This window comes from Hemiscyllium ocellatum, chromosome 20, assembly GCF_020745735.1.
Source record: "Hemiscyllium ocellatum isolate sHemOce1 chromosome 20, sHemOce1.pat.X.cur, whole genome shotgun sequence".
In the NCBI taxonomy this organism is placed as follows: Eukaryota; Metazoa; Chordata; class Chondrichthyes; order Orectolobiformes; family Hemiscylliidae; genus Hemiscyllium; species Hemiscyllium ocellatum.
This window is the reverse complement of record NC_083420.1, coordinates 7,431,066-7,453,130: the sequence shown is the minus strand read 5'-3', so window position 1 is coordinate 7,453,130 and position 22,065 is coordinate 7,431,066. Positions and strand designations below refer to the sequence as shown.

The following is a 22,065-nucleotide window of genomic DNA, read 5'->3' as shown; positions in this document are numbered from 1 at the left end:
CTTCTTTTTCTGACAATATAACTCACTCAAATCCACCTCTCCTGGAAATCAGAGTCACGGTTCCATTATTTCGCATCAAACCACAATGAATCCCTAAAGTAAAACTTGAACACACAACTTCCTATTTATAGTATGTATCTCAAATTATTGCCCTAAATAGGATAATTTCATTGTGCAAAGGTGCTTTGTTTTTTGAAATTTATCAGATATTTAAATTTAGAACGAGGATGTAAAGCTTTAGATAAACATGGTACCAAAGCTTTTTCATTCAAAAGTACCACAGGTAAATAATGGTTAAAAGTCAAAAGAAGACAAGGACAAAATGAATGTTCCACTCAGCCTTGAATGTTTGTGAGATATTCATTGCAGAGCACAATGAATGGTGTCACTGGTTGTTCATTCTAACAGAGTTTCATGTGGTGCTAACAAACCAAAAGATATTTGTCTATATTTGTCAAACGTTAGTTTGAAACTCCACAGTTTGCCCATCTCTTTTTCTTTAAGATCCAAATCTAGAAGTTTGGGACAATCTTTAAAAGGAATAGGGTATTAGGTTACTGCATGTTTTCTGAGATCTGGCAGCGATAGGTTAGACTGCCTTGTGACAGACCTGTCCTGCTGCTCTCCTGCGTCATTGCTGTGGTGCCGGCTGAACACACCTGGTCAGCTAGATTTTGCAAAGGTTTAACTGGAGGTGATGCCTCACTGCTGATAGTAGAGAAAGGAACGAAAGGTGGCGTGAAGTGCGAGAGGCCGGCCTCCAAAAGCCTGGACAGAGTAGGGGCTCCTAACACAAAGTGCACAAAGAAACATACAAAGCTAATGCAGACAGGCAACAGCAACCATTTTCAACACACAAGTTCTTCATTAGTTAAATGACATTGATGCCCCGAGAACCAAACTTTCTAAAGGTTTTTGATACAGAAGCATGTAGTAGAGACTCCAATGAAAACAAAGTACAACACAGAACAATGATAACAGCCAGATCTGTCCTAAACAATACCATATACACAAAAGCAACTGGGTCTGCCCCTTCTTGTGCTACTGTAAACAATTAAGGAATCAGATCCATTTCTACTTTTGGTTCAACACAAAATGACAAATTCTCGGCAGTATTACCATATGGAATGGCATGACCTAATCTATTTTTATCTGTTCACAATGACTGTTTACTAATATCACTTATCCATGGTATTGCACACCAGAGAAAAATATACATCAACCACATGAAATAACAGAGATTGGAACAACATAGAATGAAAGTGAAGAAATGCATCATAAAGTACTATTTATGATAAATAACAGAATAAGTTAATTTGTTACTTTCTGACAAACTACAATGATTCTAGGATTGGGGAATAGGAAGTGAAAATTCTAACATTGACAATCTGCTCTCCCCCACTGTTTTGTGATCAATTCCTGGGAGTTGTGTGCACATTGCCCAACCACTAATATTCATGAACATTCTTCCTGAAGACAGTGAACAGAGAACTGGGACTAAAGAGCAAATTTTACCAAACAAGAAAAATCTAACTCAGAGAACTGTTTCAAATGGATAACATTCATGAACATATAAAATATCAAACACTCAAATACCAGAAATTGAGGCAGGGAATTCTGAGCAGCAATAATAGATAGGCAGCACATATCTAAGTCAGAAAAGATCAAGATCTGGAGGGGTACTCAAAGTCATTTTGTTCTCATGACCATTGTAAGACAAGCTACTGATTCCATTTGGGTTGACTGGTGGGAGGAGCCATCTTTGTGGGAAGAAACATTTGAAAGGCTTTGCCAAGAATACACTTTTAGCTCTTTACTTTGCTTCTGTGTTTTTCAATGTGACAAAATCACTGATAATAAAGGAACACAACACTTCTAATTGTTGTCACGTTCCCTGTGGTATATTCTAAAGTTCACAGCAACATGAAAGAAATATCAATGGTAAGATCAGCACACTCAACAACTAAACTTGAGTCTAAATATTAAGGCTGTAGCAAAACCTAGACCTATCCTGTACAAGTGTCAGACTGGACAAAGCAGATCTCCCTGACAAAGGGCATTCAAGAACAGCTGAGTATTTCTAGTGCTGACACATAAATTACCAGATAGAGATTAAATCTAAGTTTGTAACTTGCTATGATGGAATTTGAACTCATCTTAAATCATGAAGCTACATATCCTGCATCAATGTAATGACACAACACATCACATGAACTAAAAGTTATAATGGAGTTGAAAAATGAGCACAATTGTAATTATCAGAAAGACAAAGACACCAAAAGTGAAAAACAAATCTTGGTTAAGAAATTGCTGGTCATTCCAGAAAGACATTTGAAATAATATTGATCAAGAACAGATGATGTGATTTTGGGTAGGAGGAGAAGAGGCAAATAGATAGAAAGAGTATGAAAATAAATCTTACATTCAGATCAACAGATTTTTATTCAATGCTCCAATCTTCAAAACAGTTCACTTCCAATCTTTTCTGTTAGTACATTGTCTTACATTAGGCTAAGTCGTGAGTATTATTGGAAAGCAATCACCTTTACTATGAAGTTACATATAAAAAGTCTACCTACCAATGTCAGTCAACTTTAATCTCACTGTTGACAAAAACCACATGCATTGAATGTATCAATAGATAATATTAAATTATTTCCAATTACAAACATAAGGATACTGAACAACAAATAGATGTGCAATGTTTAAACAAAATCAGATGAAATATGTTGCCACAAAGGAGATGCAACCAAAGTGTCATGTTTTTGCCATAAATGACGCTAAAATAGGAATTCAAAACAGTAAAACTGTCACCTGTAGGCGCTGGGGACACTGGTACATTGGATTGTAGCTCGGGAACATGCAGCGTTGATACACCTGCTCCCATTTCAACATGCACATTCGGACTAGCAACATGACTAGAATTCACCTGGAGCTCAGCTTCACTGACCTACAAAAGGAAAAGGAGAAAAAAATTCAATTAACTTTGAAGCAATGCAACTTCCACAAATCTTTACAATATGCCTTGTATATGTATTTGAACCCATTACTATTCAATGTACCCCATCATCTTTACAATCTTGGTGATATTCTGCTTAACAGACCACTTAGATTTCTTAAAAATAAACTGGTGGTTACTTACAAGCCTTGGACTTGTAGGCAGGAGACTCCCTTTTTTCAGGAGTTCAGACAGCAGTGGAGAGGGTGGAGGTGTGGCTTTCTGTCCCAATAACTTTTTCTGAGGAGAATCCTCCAGCACTGGAGTTTCAAGATTCGTGGAGGTGACGGGTGTCTCAGGGGCTGAGATCACTGGAATAGTTGATGTGCTTCCAATGTTCATCGACACCAGCTGTACAAGGCAAAAGTACATTCTTAACTCACCTTTTAAATAAGCAACAAGCACACAAACCTGATAAAGAGATACTTTCATACATGAGCAAATCAAAGAGGGATGATTGAGGAAGAGAATCCTCATGAATATCAAAATACTAACTAGACCTTCGTTATTCTATTAATGCAACTCTTCAACCTCTGCATGCAAATAAATCATATTTTAAACTTATCTTGAGTGAGTGGAGAACAGGAATTATGATTGTACAGCCTGACCCACATCATAAAACAAATTTATTTAAACATAAAACAGTCAAAGGTGCTTCAGAGGAGTACTTATAAACAACATTTGATACTGAACCATATAAAAAAATCAAGACAAGTATTAAGGAAATATTATGCAGCCACTGGGATATCCCATTCACATCAAATGGCATGGGTTTCCATGCATTGACCTCAGAGGTCTGGACAGTGCAAACAAATTACAAGGAACATTGGTAGAGAGGGTTATGGAAAGAATTATGATGGCAGGGCTTATGCAGGCTCCAATGGTGGTGCAATTAAAATTGGATCAAAGCAAGAGGCCAGAATTCAGAGAAACACCACTATCTCAAAATCTTTTCTGAGTTGAATGTAAAATTGGAGGAAATTCTTGTGACAGGGAGGGCTGAGGTAATGGGAACATTTGAAAAGAAAGTTGAGAATTTTAAATAGAACCCAATATAGATTAACAAACACAAGTGAGATAGGAGAACAGGAGTTAGTTGATGTTAGGATATGGACAGAGGTTTGAATGATTGTGAGTTCACAAAAGCTACAAAATGGGAGGCCAAGCAGAAAAGCACCATAATATGTGAGTCTAGAAGTAACAACGAGAGTTTCAGCAGCAGATGAATGACTACAGGGGAGGAGAAGAAGAGGTCACAGAGCGGAAAACAAGTGATCTTGGTGACAGAGTGGATTCTGGGACCAGAGGATTCCTGATGAAGGGCTTATTCACAAAATGTCGATTCTCATGCTCCTCAAATGGTACCTGACCTGCTATGCTTTTCCAGCACCACCATCTCGACCAGAGGCTCATTGTAAATTTAAATGCAACTTGAGAATTGTGAATGGCTAAATAGTGACCAAAGACAGGGATGGAGTTGGTCTTAGACAGTTGATGTTTTAAGCCTGAGCACTTCATCAGGAATGGTGAAGAGCTCATATTTCTGATGAAGAGCTCATGCTCGAAATGCCAACGCTCCTGCTCCTCAGATGCTGCCTGACTGGCTGTGCTTTTCCAGCACCACACTCTTCAACTCTGATCTCCAGCATCTGCAGTCCTCACTTTCTCCATGGAACTGGTCTTCCCAATGCTTGGTTGGAGTAAACTTCCACTCATCTTGTACCCCCTTGTCTTATAGTATATGCCAAATGTGCCAAGGCAGACACACATAATGTCAAGACAAGGGTCTACACACACAGTTAGAAATGGAAATCCCACAATGGCAAAAAGAAAGGCTAATTCAAAGTTACAAAAATATTCAAACAACAAAAAAGAGAATCCATAATTTAAACTTTACACTTGTTGAATCTTCTTATAAGTGATATTTTTAATATATCCATTCATGGGATGTGGGTATCATTAGCTGAACTAACATTCCTTGCCTATCCCTAGTTGTCTTTAAGATGGTACTGATGAGCTGCCTTCCTGAATTATTATAGTCCCTATAGTGAAGGTAGACCCACAATGTCTTTAGGGATTGTTCCAGGATTTTGATCGAGCAACACTTAAGAAATAGCAATATTGTTTCAAGTTAGGATGGTTAGTGGCTTGGAGGTGAACTTGCAGGTGATAGAGCTTCCTTATATCTGCTACCCTCATCCTTTGAGATGAAGTAAGGCTGGAATGAGGGCAGGAACTGAGTGGCCTTGGTAGACGTCAAACTAGGCATGAGAAAGTAGGTAATTGCAAAACAAGAGCACTTTGATAGCACTGTTGATGACACCATTCATCGCTTTATAAATGATTGACACTGCATTGATGGGGCAGTTATTGTTAGGAACAGTTATACATTTAATAAATTAACATTTACACAAATTAAAAAGTTTAATAGTTGCTCATTTAGTTTTCAGAATATAATGAACAGACTGAGGAAACTTTATTTCCTAAGCAATTTCACAGGATCATCATTCAACATAGAATTTTACTTATGTGGCCCTGAATAAGTCCATCAACATAAAGGAATTATGATAGCTATAAAACAGCAAAACCTTCAAACGAATGCGACAAATCCATTGTAGGTATGCTAATAATATGTTAAAAGATAGCTGACAGCAGGCAGCTTTGGTCATTCTTTAATGCATCCTCATAGTTATTGACAGTAATGCCATGAGAGATCTTGATACAAAACATTTGAGCCATTCAATCACAAGATCCCTCATGAATATTCACAGTGAGTCAGCACATATGTTGTTTTACAATTATAGAATGTGAATAAGGAAGTGGAGCAGGGAATGTGTTGAGGGATGTGAGACATTTATGAGAAAGTCTTGCAGGATAATCAGCAGTTTAAGGGTTAAAACCCTTAAGATATTCTGCTTAAGGGCTTGTGAATCTTTCTTCATTGTTTGATGTTTGATACAATCAGTGAGGGAAGAACACAATGCGAGCACCAAGAATAGATGACTGCACATGATTTTCGAAGATTATTCCACGTTGCATCTGCATTAAATACAGTTCTTCAGACTTTTACAATCTCTTCTTAGGCAAATCAAAGTCACACAAGGACAAAATAGATTTGAGCTGGATCAGAAGGGACAAAATGAACACCACAAAGGAATGTTTCATACATACACTATTGTGACTCTCCTCACTCGCCTGTGGTGTATCTGTAGTCGAGTAGTCTATTCCTGGAGAATTTGATTCTAGTGGGGACCGGATCGGCAGGCTCATCAGTCTTTTGGGTGCATTTTTTGCTGCTTGGCGGGCTACAACAAACAGAGCATGTTTAAATAATTTAAAAATTAAATTTAGATCATTTGTATATTTTGCAGTTATCTTCATATTTGTACACCATACATCGTTTTCAGTCAGAAGTATAGCAACCAAGTTACATTATTCAGCCACATTAACTCAAAGTTGCTCTCCAATAGCTTGAAGTTAATTACACTGATGAGAAAAAGACAAATGAATGTAACATAAAAACATAAATATGGAAGCAGGAACAAACCACACATCCTACAAAACAGTTCCTCCATTTAATATGATCCTGGCTGATGCGTGGCTTCAAATCGACTTCTGTGTCCACTCCCATATTGCCTGATTCTTGGAGGTACCAGCAATCTGGCTATTTCAGCCTTGAATGTATTCAGTGGTGAAGAAGCCATAACCATCCCACTTTCACAATCCTGAGTATAGATATTTCCTCTCATCTCAACCCTCACTGACTGACCCTTTATGCCAAGATTGTGCCCTGACTCATATTCTAAAATCACAAGCAACCTCTCTGTTTCTATCCTGTCAAGTCCCTTCATAATCTTCTATGATTCAAAGAGACCACCCCTCACTCTTCCAAACTCCAGAGTTTGGTAAATACCCAATTTCTTCAGCCTCTCATTATGAAACAACCCAGTGATCAATTAATGAACATTCAAGGGCTACCTCCAATGCAACATAACTTTCCTTAAACATGGAGATAATAACTCAACTGTGTTCCAGCTGTGGTCTCACCCAATCCTGTACAACTGAAGAAAGTTTGCTTTACTCTTGTGCTCCAATCCACCTGCAGTAAAGATCAACATTTTATTTGCATTCCTGCTTGCATACCATAGTTGCATGCGAACCTTCTGTGTTTCTTCTATGAATGAGGTTTCTCTGAACATCAGCATTTACAAGTTTCATGCCCTGTAAAAATATTTTGCTTTTCTATTCTTATTCAAGTGAATAACCTCATAATTGCCTGTGTTATACTTCATTTGCTATTTTGCTGGTCAATCACTTAATTGTTCATGTAGCTTTGCAGCTTGTCACAGCTTACATCCCCATTTGGCTTTATTTCTTCAGCAAATTTAGATACATTATTCTTTCTCACCTCTTCACAATCTGTTTCAATGTCTGAGATGAAAACCAATATGCAGAATGAGCGCAAGTTAGGATCACATTTCCACAACAATGAAATGTCAATTCAAAAATAAAGAAGCAATGATACAGAGTAAAACTCTGAAAGCATTTATAAATTCAGATGTGTTAGATGACAATTGTACCATACAGTGGGTGAACCTTCATCACTTATTGTACTCTCTAATCTGGGAATCAGTACAAATATTTTCAAAAAGCTTGACAAGGTGCAAGGCTGTTATTCTATTCCTAAGATCGATCCTGCGATCTACATTCATATTGGAGTGACCTGCAGAGTTGAATGGCCTATAAACACTCAGTTGTAGAATGCATAACAGATCACAACTTGGAATGAGTCTCAAATAAAACTTCCATTGTCTCAGCTATCAATGAAAATTACCACTATACACCAAAAATCTCAGTAACACCAAGAACAAGAGACTTCTGTCCAAATAAACCAACTTGTCTATTATTTTTAACAATTGCTCTGAATTTCAAAGTCTGGCTTGAGGTTAAATGAATAAAAGATTCCTGATGAAGGGTTTATGCCCGAAACGTCGAATTTCTTGTTCCTTGGATGCTGCCTGACCTGCTGCGCTTTTCCAGCAACACATTTTCAGCTCTGATCTCCAGCATCTGCAGACCTCACTTTCTCCTTGAGGTTAAATGAGCAAGTCTTAGAGCTATACAGCATAGAAACAGAACCTTTGGTCCAACTCATCCATGCCAACCAGATATCCTAAATTAATCTAGTCCCATTTGCCAGCATTTGGTTCATATCTCTCGAAACCTTCCTACTTATATATTCATCCAGATGCCTTTTAAATGTAATTGTACCAACCTCCACCAATTGCTCTGGCAGCTCATTCCATACACGTATCACCCGCTGTGTGAAAATATTGTCCCTTAGATTCCTTTTAAATTGTTCCCCTCTCAACTAATGCCCTCTAGTTTTGGACTACCCCACCTGGGGAAATGACCTTGTCTATTTACTCTATCCACGTCACTATTAATTTTATAAACCTCTGTAAGATCACCACTCAGCCTCCAATGCTCCAGGGAAAATAGCCCCAATCTATTCAACCTCTCCCTATATTTCAAATCTTCCAATCCTGGCAACAGCCTTGTAAATCTTTTTTGAACCCTCTCAAGTTTCACAACACTGTTCCTATATCAGGGAGATCAGAACCAAACGCAGTATTCCAAAAGTGGCCTAACCAGTGTCCTGTACAGCTGCAATACAACCTATACTCAATGCATTGATCACTGAAGACAAACATTCCAAATGCTTTCTTCTCTATCCTATCTACCTATGACTCCACATTGAGTTCCACAAATGAACTAAATATTGCATTGCATGTCCTACAACCAAGATGTCATGGTTAAAAAGCATTTCTATGATGAAACTTTGCGCTATTTTTACGCCCTCAATAAGCACATTATGTGCTGTCATCGCAGTGAAGAACCTACTCTGACAAAGTCTCTCCTTCGACTTTTGATACATCCTCCCACATTTACTACTGAAAGGGAAGTAAGTTAACCATCTGCTGTAGAATGTTGACAAAGAAATCAAAAAAACTCTCATCTCTTCATTAAATAATACAATGATTTATTTTTCACCTCCCTAAATAGAATCCTGGGGTCTAAGTTCTACCTGACAAGGTCATCCAAAATAGTACACTAAAACCTTGGAGATTAGATGATACTCTCCCCTTAAACTTCACTCTCGTGAGAAGAGCTGTAGTTTCTCTACTCTCTTTTCATAACTAGGGTCTTGCAAGCCTGGTGGCATCTTGGTATTCTAAGTACATATTTGAACAAGGAACAAGAGAAGGCCATTTGACAAAGTACTCTAATAAATTCATGAAACGTTATTTCCCTTTGACGAAACCATGTTGGCAATTCAAATGCCTGGATAGAAGCAAAAACAATAATGAAGGCAGTAAAAAATAATTTAAGAACTAGTCACGTGACTAAATATATATAACGTTTTTTTGTTTGGGGGGTGGTTATAGACATTGGAAACGTTAATGACTAAATGAGGACAGACAAAAAAATCTTTGAGAATTTTAGGAATCTACTGAGTCAATTGCAACAAATGATATTTTCTATTTATAATGCAGATATCAGCATTTATGATAGAAAAAGTCAAAACTAGGAAATGTAAATATTTGTCAAATATATAGAAAAAACTAGTTTTGTAATATTTCCATATGGAGAAACTTGAGTTATATTTGTTAATTATGCAATAAATTTTGAAAATTTGCATTTAGAAATGGATCATACCCTGAAAAGCACTTTCTGTTGCGCGCCTTTTCATCTCAGCCTCCTCTTCTTCCTGTTTCTTCCTTCTGTAAATAGAAAATCAAAATGCTCAAACCCCAGTTTCATAAATCAACTCCATGTCACATGGGAATTTTAAACAGAAAATGTAAATACTCTTAACTTTGGTTTGACTGAACGATAATAAAGCTAATACTTGATCCTGATTTAATTCCTTTCCCCAAACTTACGCAACAATATCACTCCATGTTTCCTGAAGTTTACTATCTCCATGACCAGATTGGATCAGCTCTGCTTCTCTCTTCACCTTTCTGTGGAATCCAAAGTTAAATATGAATTAAAAGTCTGCTGCAAGTTTGAAGTTTGTTAGTGGTTCATATTGATACTTTCCACAGAATAACTTTGCAAAGCAATTAGTCATCCACTCTTATCATTGCTTGCAATGTTCATCTGCAGGAACTCAAGCAACCAGAAAATACTTCAGCAGACACAACTCACTTCAGGTGTGAAATGTAATCCATGCTAAGATGAACAGGCAATCTATTTCAGGATAAGCAGCACCGAAGGTCAAGTGTTGGACAAAAGGTCCAACAAACACAATGACACCACAAAACTATTATCTTAAAATATTTAAATGACATATACCCAAGCGATTGATATCATTGCTCAGATCATTGAGTTTAGGAGTTGAGACAGCACGTGGAGGTTGTACAAGACCACATTTGGAGTACTGGGTGCATTTCTGGTTCCCCTCCTGTAAGAAGGATATTATTAAGTTGGAGAAGGTTCAGAAAAGATCGACCAGGATGTTGTTGGGACTAGAGGGTTTGAGTTATAAGGAAAGACTGGATAGGTTGGGACATTTTTCACTGGAGTGTAAGAGGTTGAGGGGTGGCCTTATAGAGATTCATAAATTCACAAGGGGTGTAGATACGGTGAATAGCAAAAGCTTTCCCGAAGGATTGGGAAATTCAAAAGTAGGCAGCATATTGTTAAGGAGAGAGGGGAAAAATTAAACAGAGACCTGAAGAGCAACTTTTTCCACGCAGAGGGTGGAAATATGGAATAGATTACCACAGGAAGTGGTAGATGCAGATATAGTTACAACATTTTAAAAGTTTTTAAAAATCACACAATACCAGGTTATATTCCAAAAAAATGCACTAGCTTTCGGAGTGTTGCTCCTTCATCAAGTAGAATTTCTGTGTCTTATGATCTTATACTCCACAACCAGCTGATGAAGGAGCAGCACTCTGAAAGACATAAGACATAGGAGTGGAAGTAAGGCCATTTGGCCCATCGAGTCCACTCTGCCATTCAATCATGGCTGATGGGCATTTCAACTCCACTTACCCGCATTCTCCCTGTAGCTCTTAATTCCTTGTGACATCAAGACATCAAGAAAGCTAGTGCTTCCAAATAAGCCTGGTGATCTATAACCTGGTGTTGTGTGATTTTAATTTTATACACCCCAGTCCAACGCCGGCATCTCCAAATCATAACATTTAAAAAGACATTTGGACAGGTACATGGATAGGAAAGATTTAGAGGGATACAGGCCAAACCCAAGCAAATGGGACATTTTTTGAGAAACCTGGTCAACATGGGCGAGTTGGACAGAAGGGTCTGTTTTTATGCTGCATGACTATTAGCTAATTACCTACACAGGTTAAAATAGCATAAGAGAGGTGCATACAGTATGTGCTAAAATGTGAAGGCTTTTGAAATACTTTGCAACAGCTCTTTCGAAGTTTTAAAATGCAAAACCTCTTACAAATTCAAGTGTTTATGATTGTTACTTTAGTTCAAGTGAATAATTATTTCATGGATTAGATGTATTTAAATGAATAGTCCATGCAAAATAGAAAATGAGACCCTAGCCCATGGAATTCCTCAAATTAAACTGAGGGTCTAAATAGTTCAGAAACAATGAAGCAAAACATTAAGTAAGAGTCAAGGGGCAACATGCAGCTGTTTACATGGGGAAATGACAGGAAGACCAAGTAACTAAAATTAAAAGTGCTGTTTTTATAAAGAAAGGAATATGTAGTCAAAGAGAGAAAACTAGTCCCACTGCCCCAAGTTCTGCACTGCCAAAAGAAAATCTAATCACAAATGACAAAAGTAACTAAATTGACTTTTTAAAGTACTAACATTTGTATTGATTAGATTGGTGGACCCTTGATTAAAGATGGCAAAAACAAAACAACTTCACCCCTCCCAGCTATTTTTATAGTAACTGTTTACATTATTAATAATAAATAAAATTTGTACAGTCCTAACCTGTATTTCTCCTGAGTCTCCTTAATAAGTTTCTTCAACTCATCAATTCGTTCAGCTGTGAGCTTACGAACAATTACGTCCTCCACAGTTTCCACAACTTCTCCTTTCTCACCACGCTTCCGTCTGGAAGGGGATTGGTGGGGTCATCATGATAAAGAATCATCATATTTAAAATGATCAGGTTTTGTTTAGTGAAGTACAGACAGATTTGGATTTAACACTTACTTGGGAGTCTCTGTTGTCTCCAACAGCTCTGAATATTGGGATGCACAATGCTATATGAAAAGAATATAAGCAAGCAAAAGTTTATGTCATAAGCAGAAATGTACACAATGAAATCTAGATGTCATACATCAATTATAGCAGTAGATGAGTGTCTCAGTGACAGATAGGAAAGAAGTAGGGATGGGTGATGTTAGAGATGAATGGGAAAGCTGACAGCAAATAATACCAAAGACGATTCTAATTTCAAAGCCATTTCTTTTATTTGTCCATGTGATGTGGGTATCACTGATGCAGCCAATATTTATTGCCCATCCCTCACTGTCCTCTCGAAGGTGATGATCTATTTTAGCCTGAGACGTTATGGGGAGTGGTTGGAAGGGCAGACAGGGCTTGGAAGATTTAAAATTACTTGATTTTATAACTTTAAGAAGTGATTTGTCATATTTGGCAATATGGATTTTAAAATGTCAGTCAGGAAATGGGAATACAAACTTGACAAAGAATTAGCCAATCGACATGGAATTCATTTGCAACATTGAGGTACACAAGAGAAGAAACTACAGTACATAGACATTGCCAAATATTGAAATTTTTGACAGATTTCTTCTTTTATTAAGCTGCAGAAACTGAGCTCTTACCTTTTGTGAAAACCAATCTGGTGCACGTCCAGGTTCTGCAAAGGGTTTGATTGCTCTGCTAACCGATACCCTGCAAGGGTTGACAGACAAGTAATTGTTGGGGCCTCATTAATAATCTGCAGCATGCTTTAAAAAAAACCATCTGTCAGCATTTGAAATTAAGTCACGCAATTTTTAAAAAAATTTTGATGCTCCAAGTAGAAGTGTTCAAGACCCAATCAGTTTTTGAACAGATTCCAAAAAATGTAGCATTGCTTTGTTGTTATTGTGGCACTTGTGAGATATAAAAGTGTCTCCTGCAGAGGATGAAAGAATTAGCATGGATAAAAGATTGGTTACCTGGCAGAAAACAGAGTCTGCATAAATGGGTCTTTGTCTAAGTGACAGAATGCGACAAATGGAGGAGTCAGTGCTGGGCCTTTAACTTCTTATAATTTACTTCAATGACTTAGATAAATGGAGCAAAGGTATAATAGCTAAATTCACAGACAAAATAAAGTTAGACAGGAAAGGAAGCCAGTTTGGCAGCATTTGTGGAGAGAAAGCAGAGTTAACATTTCAGATCCAGTTCTGAGAAGGGGTTAGTAGATGTGAAACGTTAACTCTGCTTTCTTTCTACAGATGCTGCCAGATCTGCTGAGTTTCTCCAGTGCTTTCTATTTTTGTTTCAGAATTCCAGCATTTTTGGTTCTTTGTTTTACTTTATAGGCAGGAAAGTATGTGGCGAAGGCGGCACAAGGACATATTGTGTATAGTTCTAGACACCACACTAGACGAATGAAATGGATAGAATGAAGAAGCAATTTCGAAGAATGCTTTCAGGGTTGAGAAAGATCAGTTATGATGATAGACTGAAAAACCTGGGACTGTTTCCATTGGAAAGAAAGCCAAGAGGTGATCCGATACAGCTTTTCAAAGATACAAGTGGTTGGAAAGGGTAGTTCGGGAGAAACTGTTTCTGTTTGTACAAGGATCAAGAACCAGCGGGCACAGACTGAAACTGATCTACAAAAGAAGCAAATATGATGTGAGAAAAAGAAATTTCATACAGCAAATAGGACATGAAATGCACTAACTGGAAGATTCAATATTATTTTAGATTATTATTCAGATTAACATAACATGCAAGGTTATGGAGATAAAGCAGAAAATTGGCAGTAGGTAATGCTCATTTGAAGAGGTGGTGCAGGTATAATGGACTGATGGCATCGTTCAGCATCCATAAAACTTGAGAAGGAAGTTGCAGACAGATTTGGTTAGGTTAAATGAGTGGGCAAAAATTCTGACAGATGGAGTACAATGTGGGAAAATGTAAAGCTGTTCACTTTGTCAAGAAAAGTAAAAAAAAGCAGATATAAAGAACTACTGCAGAATTCTGAGTGACAGAGGGATGCTGGTATTCTGGTGCACAAGTCACAAAACATTAAGATGCCAGTGCAATACAATCAAGAAGGTGAACGAGATACTGTCCTTTCTGGTGAGGGGAACTAAACATAAAAGTTCTACTGGGCATTTGTGAGACCATATCCCAAATACTGCATTCAGTATTCCTTGTTTAAGGAAGGATGTAAATGAATTGGGGGCAGTTCGAAGGAGGCGTATTAGATTGATACCTTGAAGGAATGGGTGGTCTTGTGATGACAGATTGAATAGGCCACTGGAATTTAGGAATGAGTGTTTACTTGATTGAAATGTGCAAGATCTGGAAATTAGATTAGACTTACAGTGTGGAAACAGGCCCTTCGGCCCAACAAGTCCACACCGACCCGCCGAAGCGCAACCCACCCATACCCTTACATTTACCCCTTACCTAACACTACGGGCAATTTAGCATGGCCAATTCACCTGACCCGCACATCTTTGGACTGTGGGAGGAAACCGGAGCACCCAGAGGAAACCCACGCAGACACGGGGAGAACGTGCAAACTCCACACAGTCAGTCGCCTGAGTCGGGAATTGAACCCGGGTCTACAGGCGCTGTGAGGCAGCAGTGCTAACCACTGTGCCACCGTGCCGCCCACAGACGGAATTCAAAACACAAAAAGATCAGTCATGATCTTCTTGAAAAGTGGAGCAGACTCAAGGAGCTGAATGGTTTCCTTCTGCTTCTATTTTATGTGGCCATATGCTCCAACTGCCTCTTTACATACACTTTCTACCTTATTATACTCAACTATGACACAACAGATCATTTTGGTTTCCTGAAATTTACCAATTTAGTGGGCCACTCTCATTACAAGCTAGCCTGAAACTTCTTAAACCTATTCTATTTAAGAACCTTAAAATAAGCAGACAGAGATATCTTTCATCTAATCCGACTGGGACTGACTCAAACAGAGGCAATCACGAAATACTGTGTACTAACTTTCTACCTCATCTTCAAAGCTGTTCACTAAGACAATGCCCTGCAGTCTGCTTCAACGTATCTATTAATAATTTTACACAATACTGGTATAAAATGGTAGTTAGGTACATTCTCTGATTTTTCAAACCCACTCATTAGTTATCATCCCCTTTCCAATTGGCATTTTGTCTCCAAATATTTTGTCTGTTTCTAACAAACATTAGAAAAAAATGTCAACATAATTTTTTAACTTTATAATACAAAAAAAAGGGTAATAAAGGAGTGACTATAATAGTTCTTAAAACTTCTTGTGCCTTTTGCCAATTTAACCAAGCTTTCTGGACTTAATTTCCTTTTCAACATGTTTATTGCTCCTCGAGAAGATAATCTCAGAGTATAAATAAAGCACCCACTCAATTAAAATGATATAAATGATGTCATATAAATGCAAAATTGTCAGTCGGTAACTGATTGCAATCAGTAACTCATTGATTATTATACAAATACCAAGTTTAAAAACTCAATACATCTTAGCTCTGACTGCAACATTTAATGTTTAACTTCCTTCTAAATCCCTTAACAAATCTTCAAGACAAAATCTTAGTTGCATTTTTAGGTTAGGCTTTCCATCAGTTTGCGATGTGAAGCAGTTAAGCAAAACCAACACCATTATCAGCTGTTTCTGGCTGTTTTTAGTATTTGCACCTACCAGTTTTGGTCTCCACTCCGCATCACTGAAGACGCTAAACAAAGCTTCTCGCGGATTGACCATGGTTCAGTCGGGCCAGTACTCAGCAATTTGTGCTCTTGGAGAGAGGAAGACAGCCCAAAGTTATTGACTGTCAGGAGAGGTAAAGAAAATCAATGTTTCCCAAATCGTAAAATTGCTAAACACATTATAGAATCACAATTATTCTAATAATTTGCATGATGATTTGAATAGTTAGGTTTAAATAAAGCAGTTCACTTGCAAATGCAAACTAACTCAGTAATGAAACAGAAGTCCCATTGAGTGCAGAATATAGCCACAATACAAACTAGGTAATTGTCACATTGCTGTTAGCGTTTGCTCTGTACAACGCAACAAGTGACTGCATTTCAAGAGCGCTTCATTTCCCATTGAACATTTTGAGTTACAATCACACAATGCATAATCACAAGTCTCTCTCAAAGTACGTGGAAATGTTATCAGCTGAACTATGCACATCAGAGCTATTGGAGAAAGATTAGGGAACGGGATAAGGGAAGTTGTTCTTGTAAAGAGCGAGCGTTTAAATGATGAAACTGCCCTTTTTGTGGGTAATCATTCTATGGTGCTGGGTGAGTGAAAAACATTGGGAGCGCAATCATTTTCAGTTAATTCTTCATCAGGCTTTCAAAAGAAACATAACATGTACAACAGGTAACCTAAGGAAAAAAGTAATCAACACCAAATTTATATTTACAAATGAAGAATAACTGCAGAGCTAACAAATAATTGCTCACTACAACTGCACCTGCACCTCCGCCCTTGAACCCCACCCCTCCAACCACAGCAAGGAAAGAACACCCCTGGTCCTCACCTTTCACTCCACCAACCTCCGTGTACATCACATCATCTGCTGGAATTTTCACCACCTACAAATGGACCCCACCATCAGAGATATATCTTCCTCCATACCCCTATCTGCTTTTTATAAAGACTATTCCCTCAGCGACTACCTGGTCAGGTCCACGTCCCCTAACAGCCCACACTCCCCTGCAAAACCTGTACCCACATCTCCCCCTCACATCTGTCCAAAGCCTCAAAGAAGCCTTCCACATCCATCAAAGCTTCACCTGCACTTCCACACGTCACTTACTGTATCCGTTGCTCCTGCGGCAGTCTCCTCTACATTGAGGAGACCGGATGCCTACTCGCAGAATGCTTCAGAGAATATCTACGGGACTTCTGTACCAATCAAATGTCACCAAGGTATTTGATAAGGCTCCCCATGGTAGGCTCATTCATAAAGTCAGGAGGTATGGGATACAGGGAGATTTGGCTGTGTGGATTCAGAACTGGATGGCTGACAGAAGGCAGAGAAACAAGGGCTGCTGGGAAGTTTTTAAGTGGGTGAGATCTAAAACCGGAGACCCTACACCGGAGGGCCTCCCTCCGACCCACCACCTCTAACTTTATGGAAGGGTCTGTAAACTCAGTACGTTTTCAGGTTTTCTCATTTGTTTTTTCTTTTCTTCTCTTCCTTGTTTAGTCCTGTGTGGGCTTTCAGATTAGCTGATAGGACAGTTGCACGTTCCTCCTGGAGAACGTGGTAGGTGAGAGACACAACACATGTCTCTGTCAACCACATCTGTGGCAAGTGCACCCAGCTATCCTTATCCTGTGTCTGAGGAATGACCACCTCCTTGTAAATTCTCTCAATTTCTCCCTCAGCCTCCTGGATGATCCACAGTTCATCCAGCTCCACTCTGTCTCCTTGCCACTTTGTTCAAAATGGAGGCCCGACTCTTGGGCTAAGTTTCTTTTCAAGTGGGAAAAACTGACTTACCGGGCAGCCCTCATTTCTCTCTGCCCTCTCTTCTTCCCACCTACTCGTGCATTTATCCAGATGCACCTTAAATGAATCTACCGCCTGCCTCTACTACCACTGCTGGTAACGTGTTCCAGGCACCTACCACCCTCTGTTAAAATACTTTCCATGTGTATCCCCCTTAAACTTTTCATCCATTTGTCTACAGTCTACTTCTTTATTGTGATAATACTGCCCTTGAAGAGAAATGCAAGATTTAAACAAGAATATTCAGTGATCCTTTTATCCAGCTACCCTCATCCTGCTGTACGCTCATCAAAAGGCTTGCACATTTCCCATTATTCTATTCCCATTCATTCTATTTGTCACCCTTTCATCTTTTATTATTTATGCCCTGCATGTTATTTATTCACTTTGTTTCTACACTGAATAACGTTTGACCACAATTCATGGGAGCTTTACTTTGCACGTGACTGGAAACCTAGCCTGAGATCAATTACTATGTGCAATGACTGAATACAGACATTTAGGGCTGCAACACAATCCAAACACAGGCGTGATTGCACAATAGTTTTATGGATGTAGGTTTGCTCGCTAAGCTGGAAGGTTCATTTTCAGACATTTCGTCACCATACTAGGTAACATCATCAGTGAGCCTCCAGATGAAGCACTGGTGGCATGGCCCGCTTTCCAGTTACATGTTTAGGTTTCCTTGGGTTGGCGATGTCATTTCCTGTTCTTTTTCTCAGGGGGTAGTAAATGGCATCCAAGTCAATGTGTTTGTTGATAGAGTTCTGGTTGGAATACCATGCTTCTAGAAATTCTTGTGTGTGTCTCTGTTCGGCTTGTCCTAGGATGGATGTGTTGTCCCGGTCGAAGTGGTATCATTCCTCATCCATATGCAAGGATACTAGTGAGAGAGGGTCATGTCTTTTTGTGGCTAGTTGAATGTTCATGTATCTTGGTGGCTAGTGTTCTGTCTGGTTGTCCAATGTAGTGTTTGTTACAGTTCTTGCAAGGTATTATGTAAATGACATTAGTTTTGCTTGTTGTCTGTATAGGGTCTTTCAAGTTCATTAGCTGCTGTTTTAGTGTGTTGGTGGGTTTGTGGGCTACCATGATGCCAAGGGTTCTGAGTAGTCTGGCAGTCATTTCTGAGATGTCTTTGATGCAGGGGAGCGTGGCTAGGGTTTCTGGACTTGTTTTGTCTGCTTGTTTAGGTTTGTTGCTGAGAAATCGCCGGACTATGATCATTGGGTACACATTCTTTTTGAATACACTGTATAGGTGATTTTTCTCTGCTCTTCGTAGTTCCTTTGTGCTGCAGCCTGTGGTAGCTTATTGAAATAACATTCCCAACGCAGCTTCGTTTGTGGATGTTGGGATGATTGCTCAACATTTGGTCTATATGTGTTGTTTTCCCGTAGACGTTAGTTCGAAGTTCCCCATTGGCTGTTCGGTCTATTGTGACATCTTGGAATGTTGTTTTCCTCTGCTTTAGTGAATTTTATGCCAGTATGGGTGATGGTATTGAAGGTTTCCTCTAATTCATTTCATTTGGTGATGACAAAGATGTCATCCACAAAGCGGATCCAAAATTTGGGTTGGATGGTTGGCAGAGCTGTTTAAGTCTCTCCATTACGGCCTCTACTAAGAACCCCAATATCAGAGATCCCTTGGGCGTTCTGTTGGTTTGTCTGTAGGTTTTATTGTTTAAGGTTAAGTGGGTGGTAAGGCATAGGTCCACTAGCTTGACGACATTGTCCTTGCTGATGAAGGACACCTTGCTGGTGGTGTTTGGTGTATGTGTCTTTGTTTCTTTTAATAATGTAATCAGTATTTCCTTGGCCAGGTCGATGCTGACAGATGTGAACAGGGCTGTTACGTCAAAGGAGACCATTACTTCATCCTCTTCTATCTTGGTGTCTTTGATGGTCTTCAGGAATTCTTGTGTGGAATGGACAGAGTGGCGTGAGTCTTCTACTAAGTATTTTAGTCTTTGGTGTAGCTTCTTGGTCAATCTGTAAGTTGGTGTTCCAAGTAACGAGACTACGGGTCTGAGGGGGCTCCTGGTTTGTAAATTTTGGGTAAGTGTGGTGTGTTGAATCCAGCTGGTTTCATTTTTTTGGATGTCGGTCTTATTTATTTCTCCAGATTTCTGAAGTTTTTTTTGAGTAGGGCTGTGATTCGGTTCTCTAGTTTTGGGGTATCACATGGTGGTAAGTGTTGGTATCTGCAAGTGGTGCAAACACTTTCTCAATATACTCTCTGAAATAAAATGACTGTCAAGTGTCCTTTGTCTGCAGGTAGGATAAGAATTATTTTTCAGTCTTTCTAGCACTTTCCCTTCTTGTGTATTGAGTGTGTTTCCTTTCTTTTTCCTCCTTAATGTTGGTTTGACTGTCTGTCTGATGGTTTGCTGGGTTTCTTCTGTGAGTTGGTTATCTTTCAGTGTTGTTTCTAATGCTGCTAAGAAATCTTTCTTGTCCGCATCCCGGCTGTAATTTAATGTTCTTACTAAGACAGCTTTTTCAGTGTCTGTTAAGGGTCGGTCAGCTAAGTTTTTTTATCAATGCTTCTGTGTTGTCTGTGTTTTTATTTTGTGCAAGTTTATCTAGTTTGTTTTTGCAGGTCTAGCTTTTCATTTTCCGTTGACATGACTAATCTCTATGACTTGTTGTACAGTGTCTGTTTCATTAGTGAGTAAAGTTTTTTGTCGCAAAATTTCCCAGTTACATTTACAAAGTCTGATGTGGGCATCATTAATCATTTCCCTAAACATTCTGCAGCTGTTTTCCTCTGCTCTTCTTTTAGGTAGTGGGGTGCTAAGGGGAGGTTTGCATTTAAGATATTTATGTAGTACCTATTTCCTTAGGCATTAGTGCAGCTGTTCACAGGTGGCTGTCTGTTTCCTTGTGTTTCACCAGTTTCCTCAGTTCCCCTCAATCCCACTTTATCCCAGTTCCAACCTGCCAATTCAGCACCACCCTCATGACCTGTCCATCTTCTTTCCCACCTATCCATTCCACACTCCTCCCTGACATATCACCATCAACCCACCTCCAGCTACCTATTGCACTCTTAGCTACCTTCCCCCCCCCCCCAGTCTCACCCACTCTCCACCCCCTCAGCTCACAGTCCCATTCCCGATGAAGGACTTTTGCCCGAAACATCAATTCTATTGCTCTTCAGATGCTGCCTGACCTGGTGTGCTTTTCCAGCACCACACTCTTGAATCTCATTTCCATCATCTGTAGTCCTCACTTTCGCCTTGTTGGCTTACAGAGCAGAGCACTCTGATGCCAACAGCAGGGGTTCAATTCCTATCACTGGTTTTAGGTTACCATGAGGGACACTCCTTCTCAACTTCTTCCCTCGACTGAGGTCTGGTGGCCCTCAGGTTAAACCACCACCAGTTGCTTCACTCTCGATGAGAGAACAGCCCCTATGGTCTGGTCAGACTATGACGATACAACAAAACAAAATCACAGCTAGTCCCAGACTTAGTGTATTCCAGTCACAGAGCAACACTAAGTATTATGAAACAGGAAAAGCAGCTTTATGATTAACTTTTACTAATTGTTTCTCCACTAAATCTAAGGCAAACTAAAACTCTTTGCATAGATGCTGCCAGGTGCACCGACAGCTAATGTTTCAGATCTATCTACCAAATTATCTCAGCATTTCTTGTTAGTATTATGAACGGTTAAGGAGACTGGGTATTTAATATTGGAGAAGGCAGGACAAGCCAGGCATTCAAGACTGCTCCGTACTGCCCACATTCACAGCTCTTTCATGCCCCGACTCCTCAGCTGAAAGCTGCCCATCCATCACCTCCTGTCCCCACTGAGCCACACCTCTCTGTCATTGTACCAATTCCCGTCCCCATTCGTTTCTCACCCTCACATCCGTCCCTATTCCTTCTTCTCCCTGATCCCATTCCCCACTATTTCCCCCCACTTTTCCCCGCTCTATTCCCTCACACTCCCCACCCCACAACTCAACCCCCTCCCACCATTCCCTCTTTTTCACGTCTCACGCCTCCGCCATTCCCTCCCGATCTCCAGGTTACTCACTGCCAGTACCGGCCGCCATCATCCCATCAACCACCGCGCTATGACCTCTAACCCCCCCGTCCGCTCGTAGCGATTAAACCATCGCCGTCCCACAAATTTTTATAAAATTCAATCGCCGAGCATTAACGTTATTATTAATGACGGATTGCAGGACGATAGCCGCGTTTTCTCCTCCTTTACTGAATTAAAATACATACAGGTGAAAGGTCAGGGCTGCCGATGTGACGCGCGGCGCACCTATTGGCTGCTCCGTCACCAGGCAACGGCCCCG

The 22,065-nt window shown here is 39.5% G+C and overlaps 1 protein-coding gene across 4 annotated transcripts in view; it reads right to left on the bottom strand.

The window, feature by feature from the left end:
• Positions 1–21,829, bottom strand: part of LOC132825122 (bromodomain-containing protein 8-like) — a 57,842-nt gene extending 36,013 nt beyond the window's left edge. The window contains exons 1-11 of one of the 4 annotated variants that reach the window (XM_060840119.1): positions 21,795–21,822; positions 16,768–16,822; positions 15,915–16,011; positions 12,862–12,931; positions 12,224–12,273; positions 11,999–12,121; positions 9,946–10,026; positions 9,719–9,783; positions 6,170–6,303; positions 3,143–3,349; positions 2,815–2,950 (exon numbers count right to left, since the gene is read on the bottom strand). In XM_060840119.1, the coding sequence (XP_060696102.1) occupies positions 2,815–2,950; positions 3,143–3,349; positions 6,170–6,303; positions 9,719–9,783; positions 9,946–10,026; positions 11,999–12,121; positions 12,224–12,273; positions 12,862–12,931; positions 15,915–16,011; positions 16,768–16,795 (991 nt within the window). In that variant the 5' untranslated portion in view covers positions 16,796–16,822; positions 21,795–21,822. Of the gene's footprint in view, positions 1–2,814; positions 2,951–3,142; positions 3,350–6,169; positions 6,304–9,718; positions 9,784–9,945; positions 10,027–11,998; positions 12,122–12,223; positions 12,274–12,861; positions 12,932–15,914; positions 16,045–16,767; positions 16,823–21,794 lie in introns of those variants that run through there. The other 3 variants (XM_060840120.1, XM_060840117.1, XM_060840118.1) reach the window with 3 other exon arrangements.
• Between the last annotated feature and the right edge of the window lie 236 nt (positions 21,830–22,065).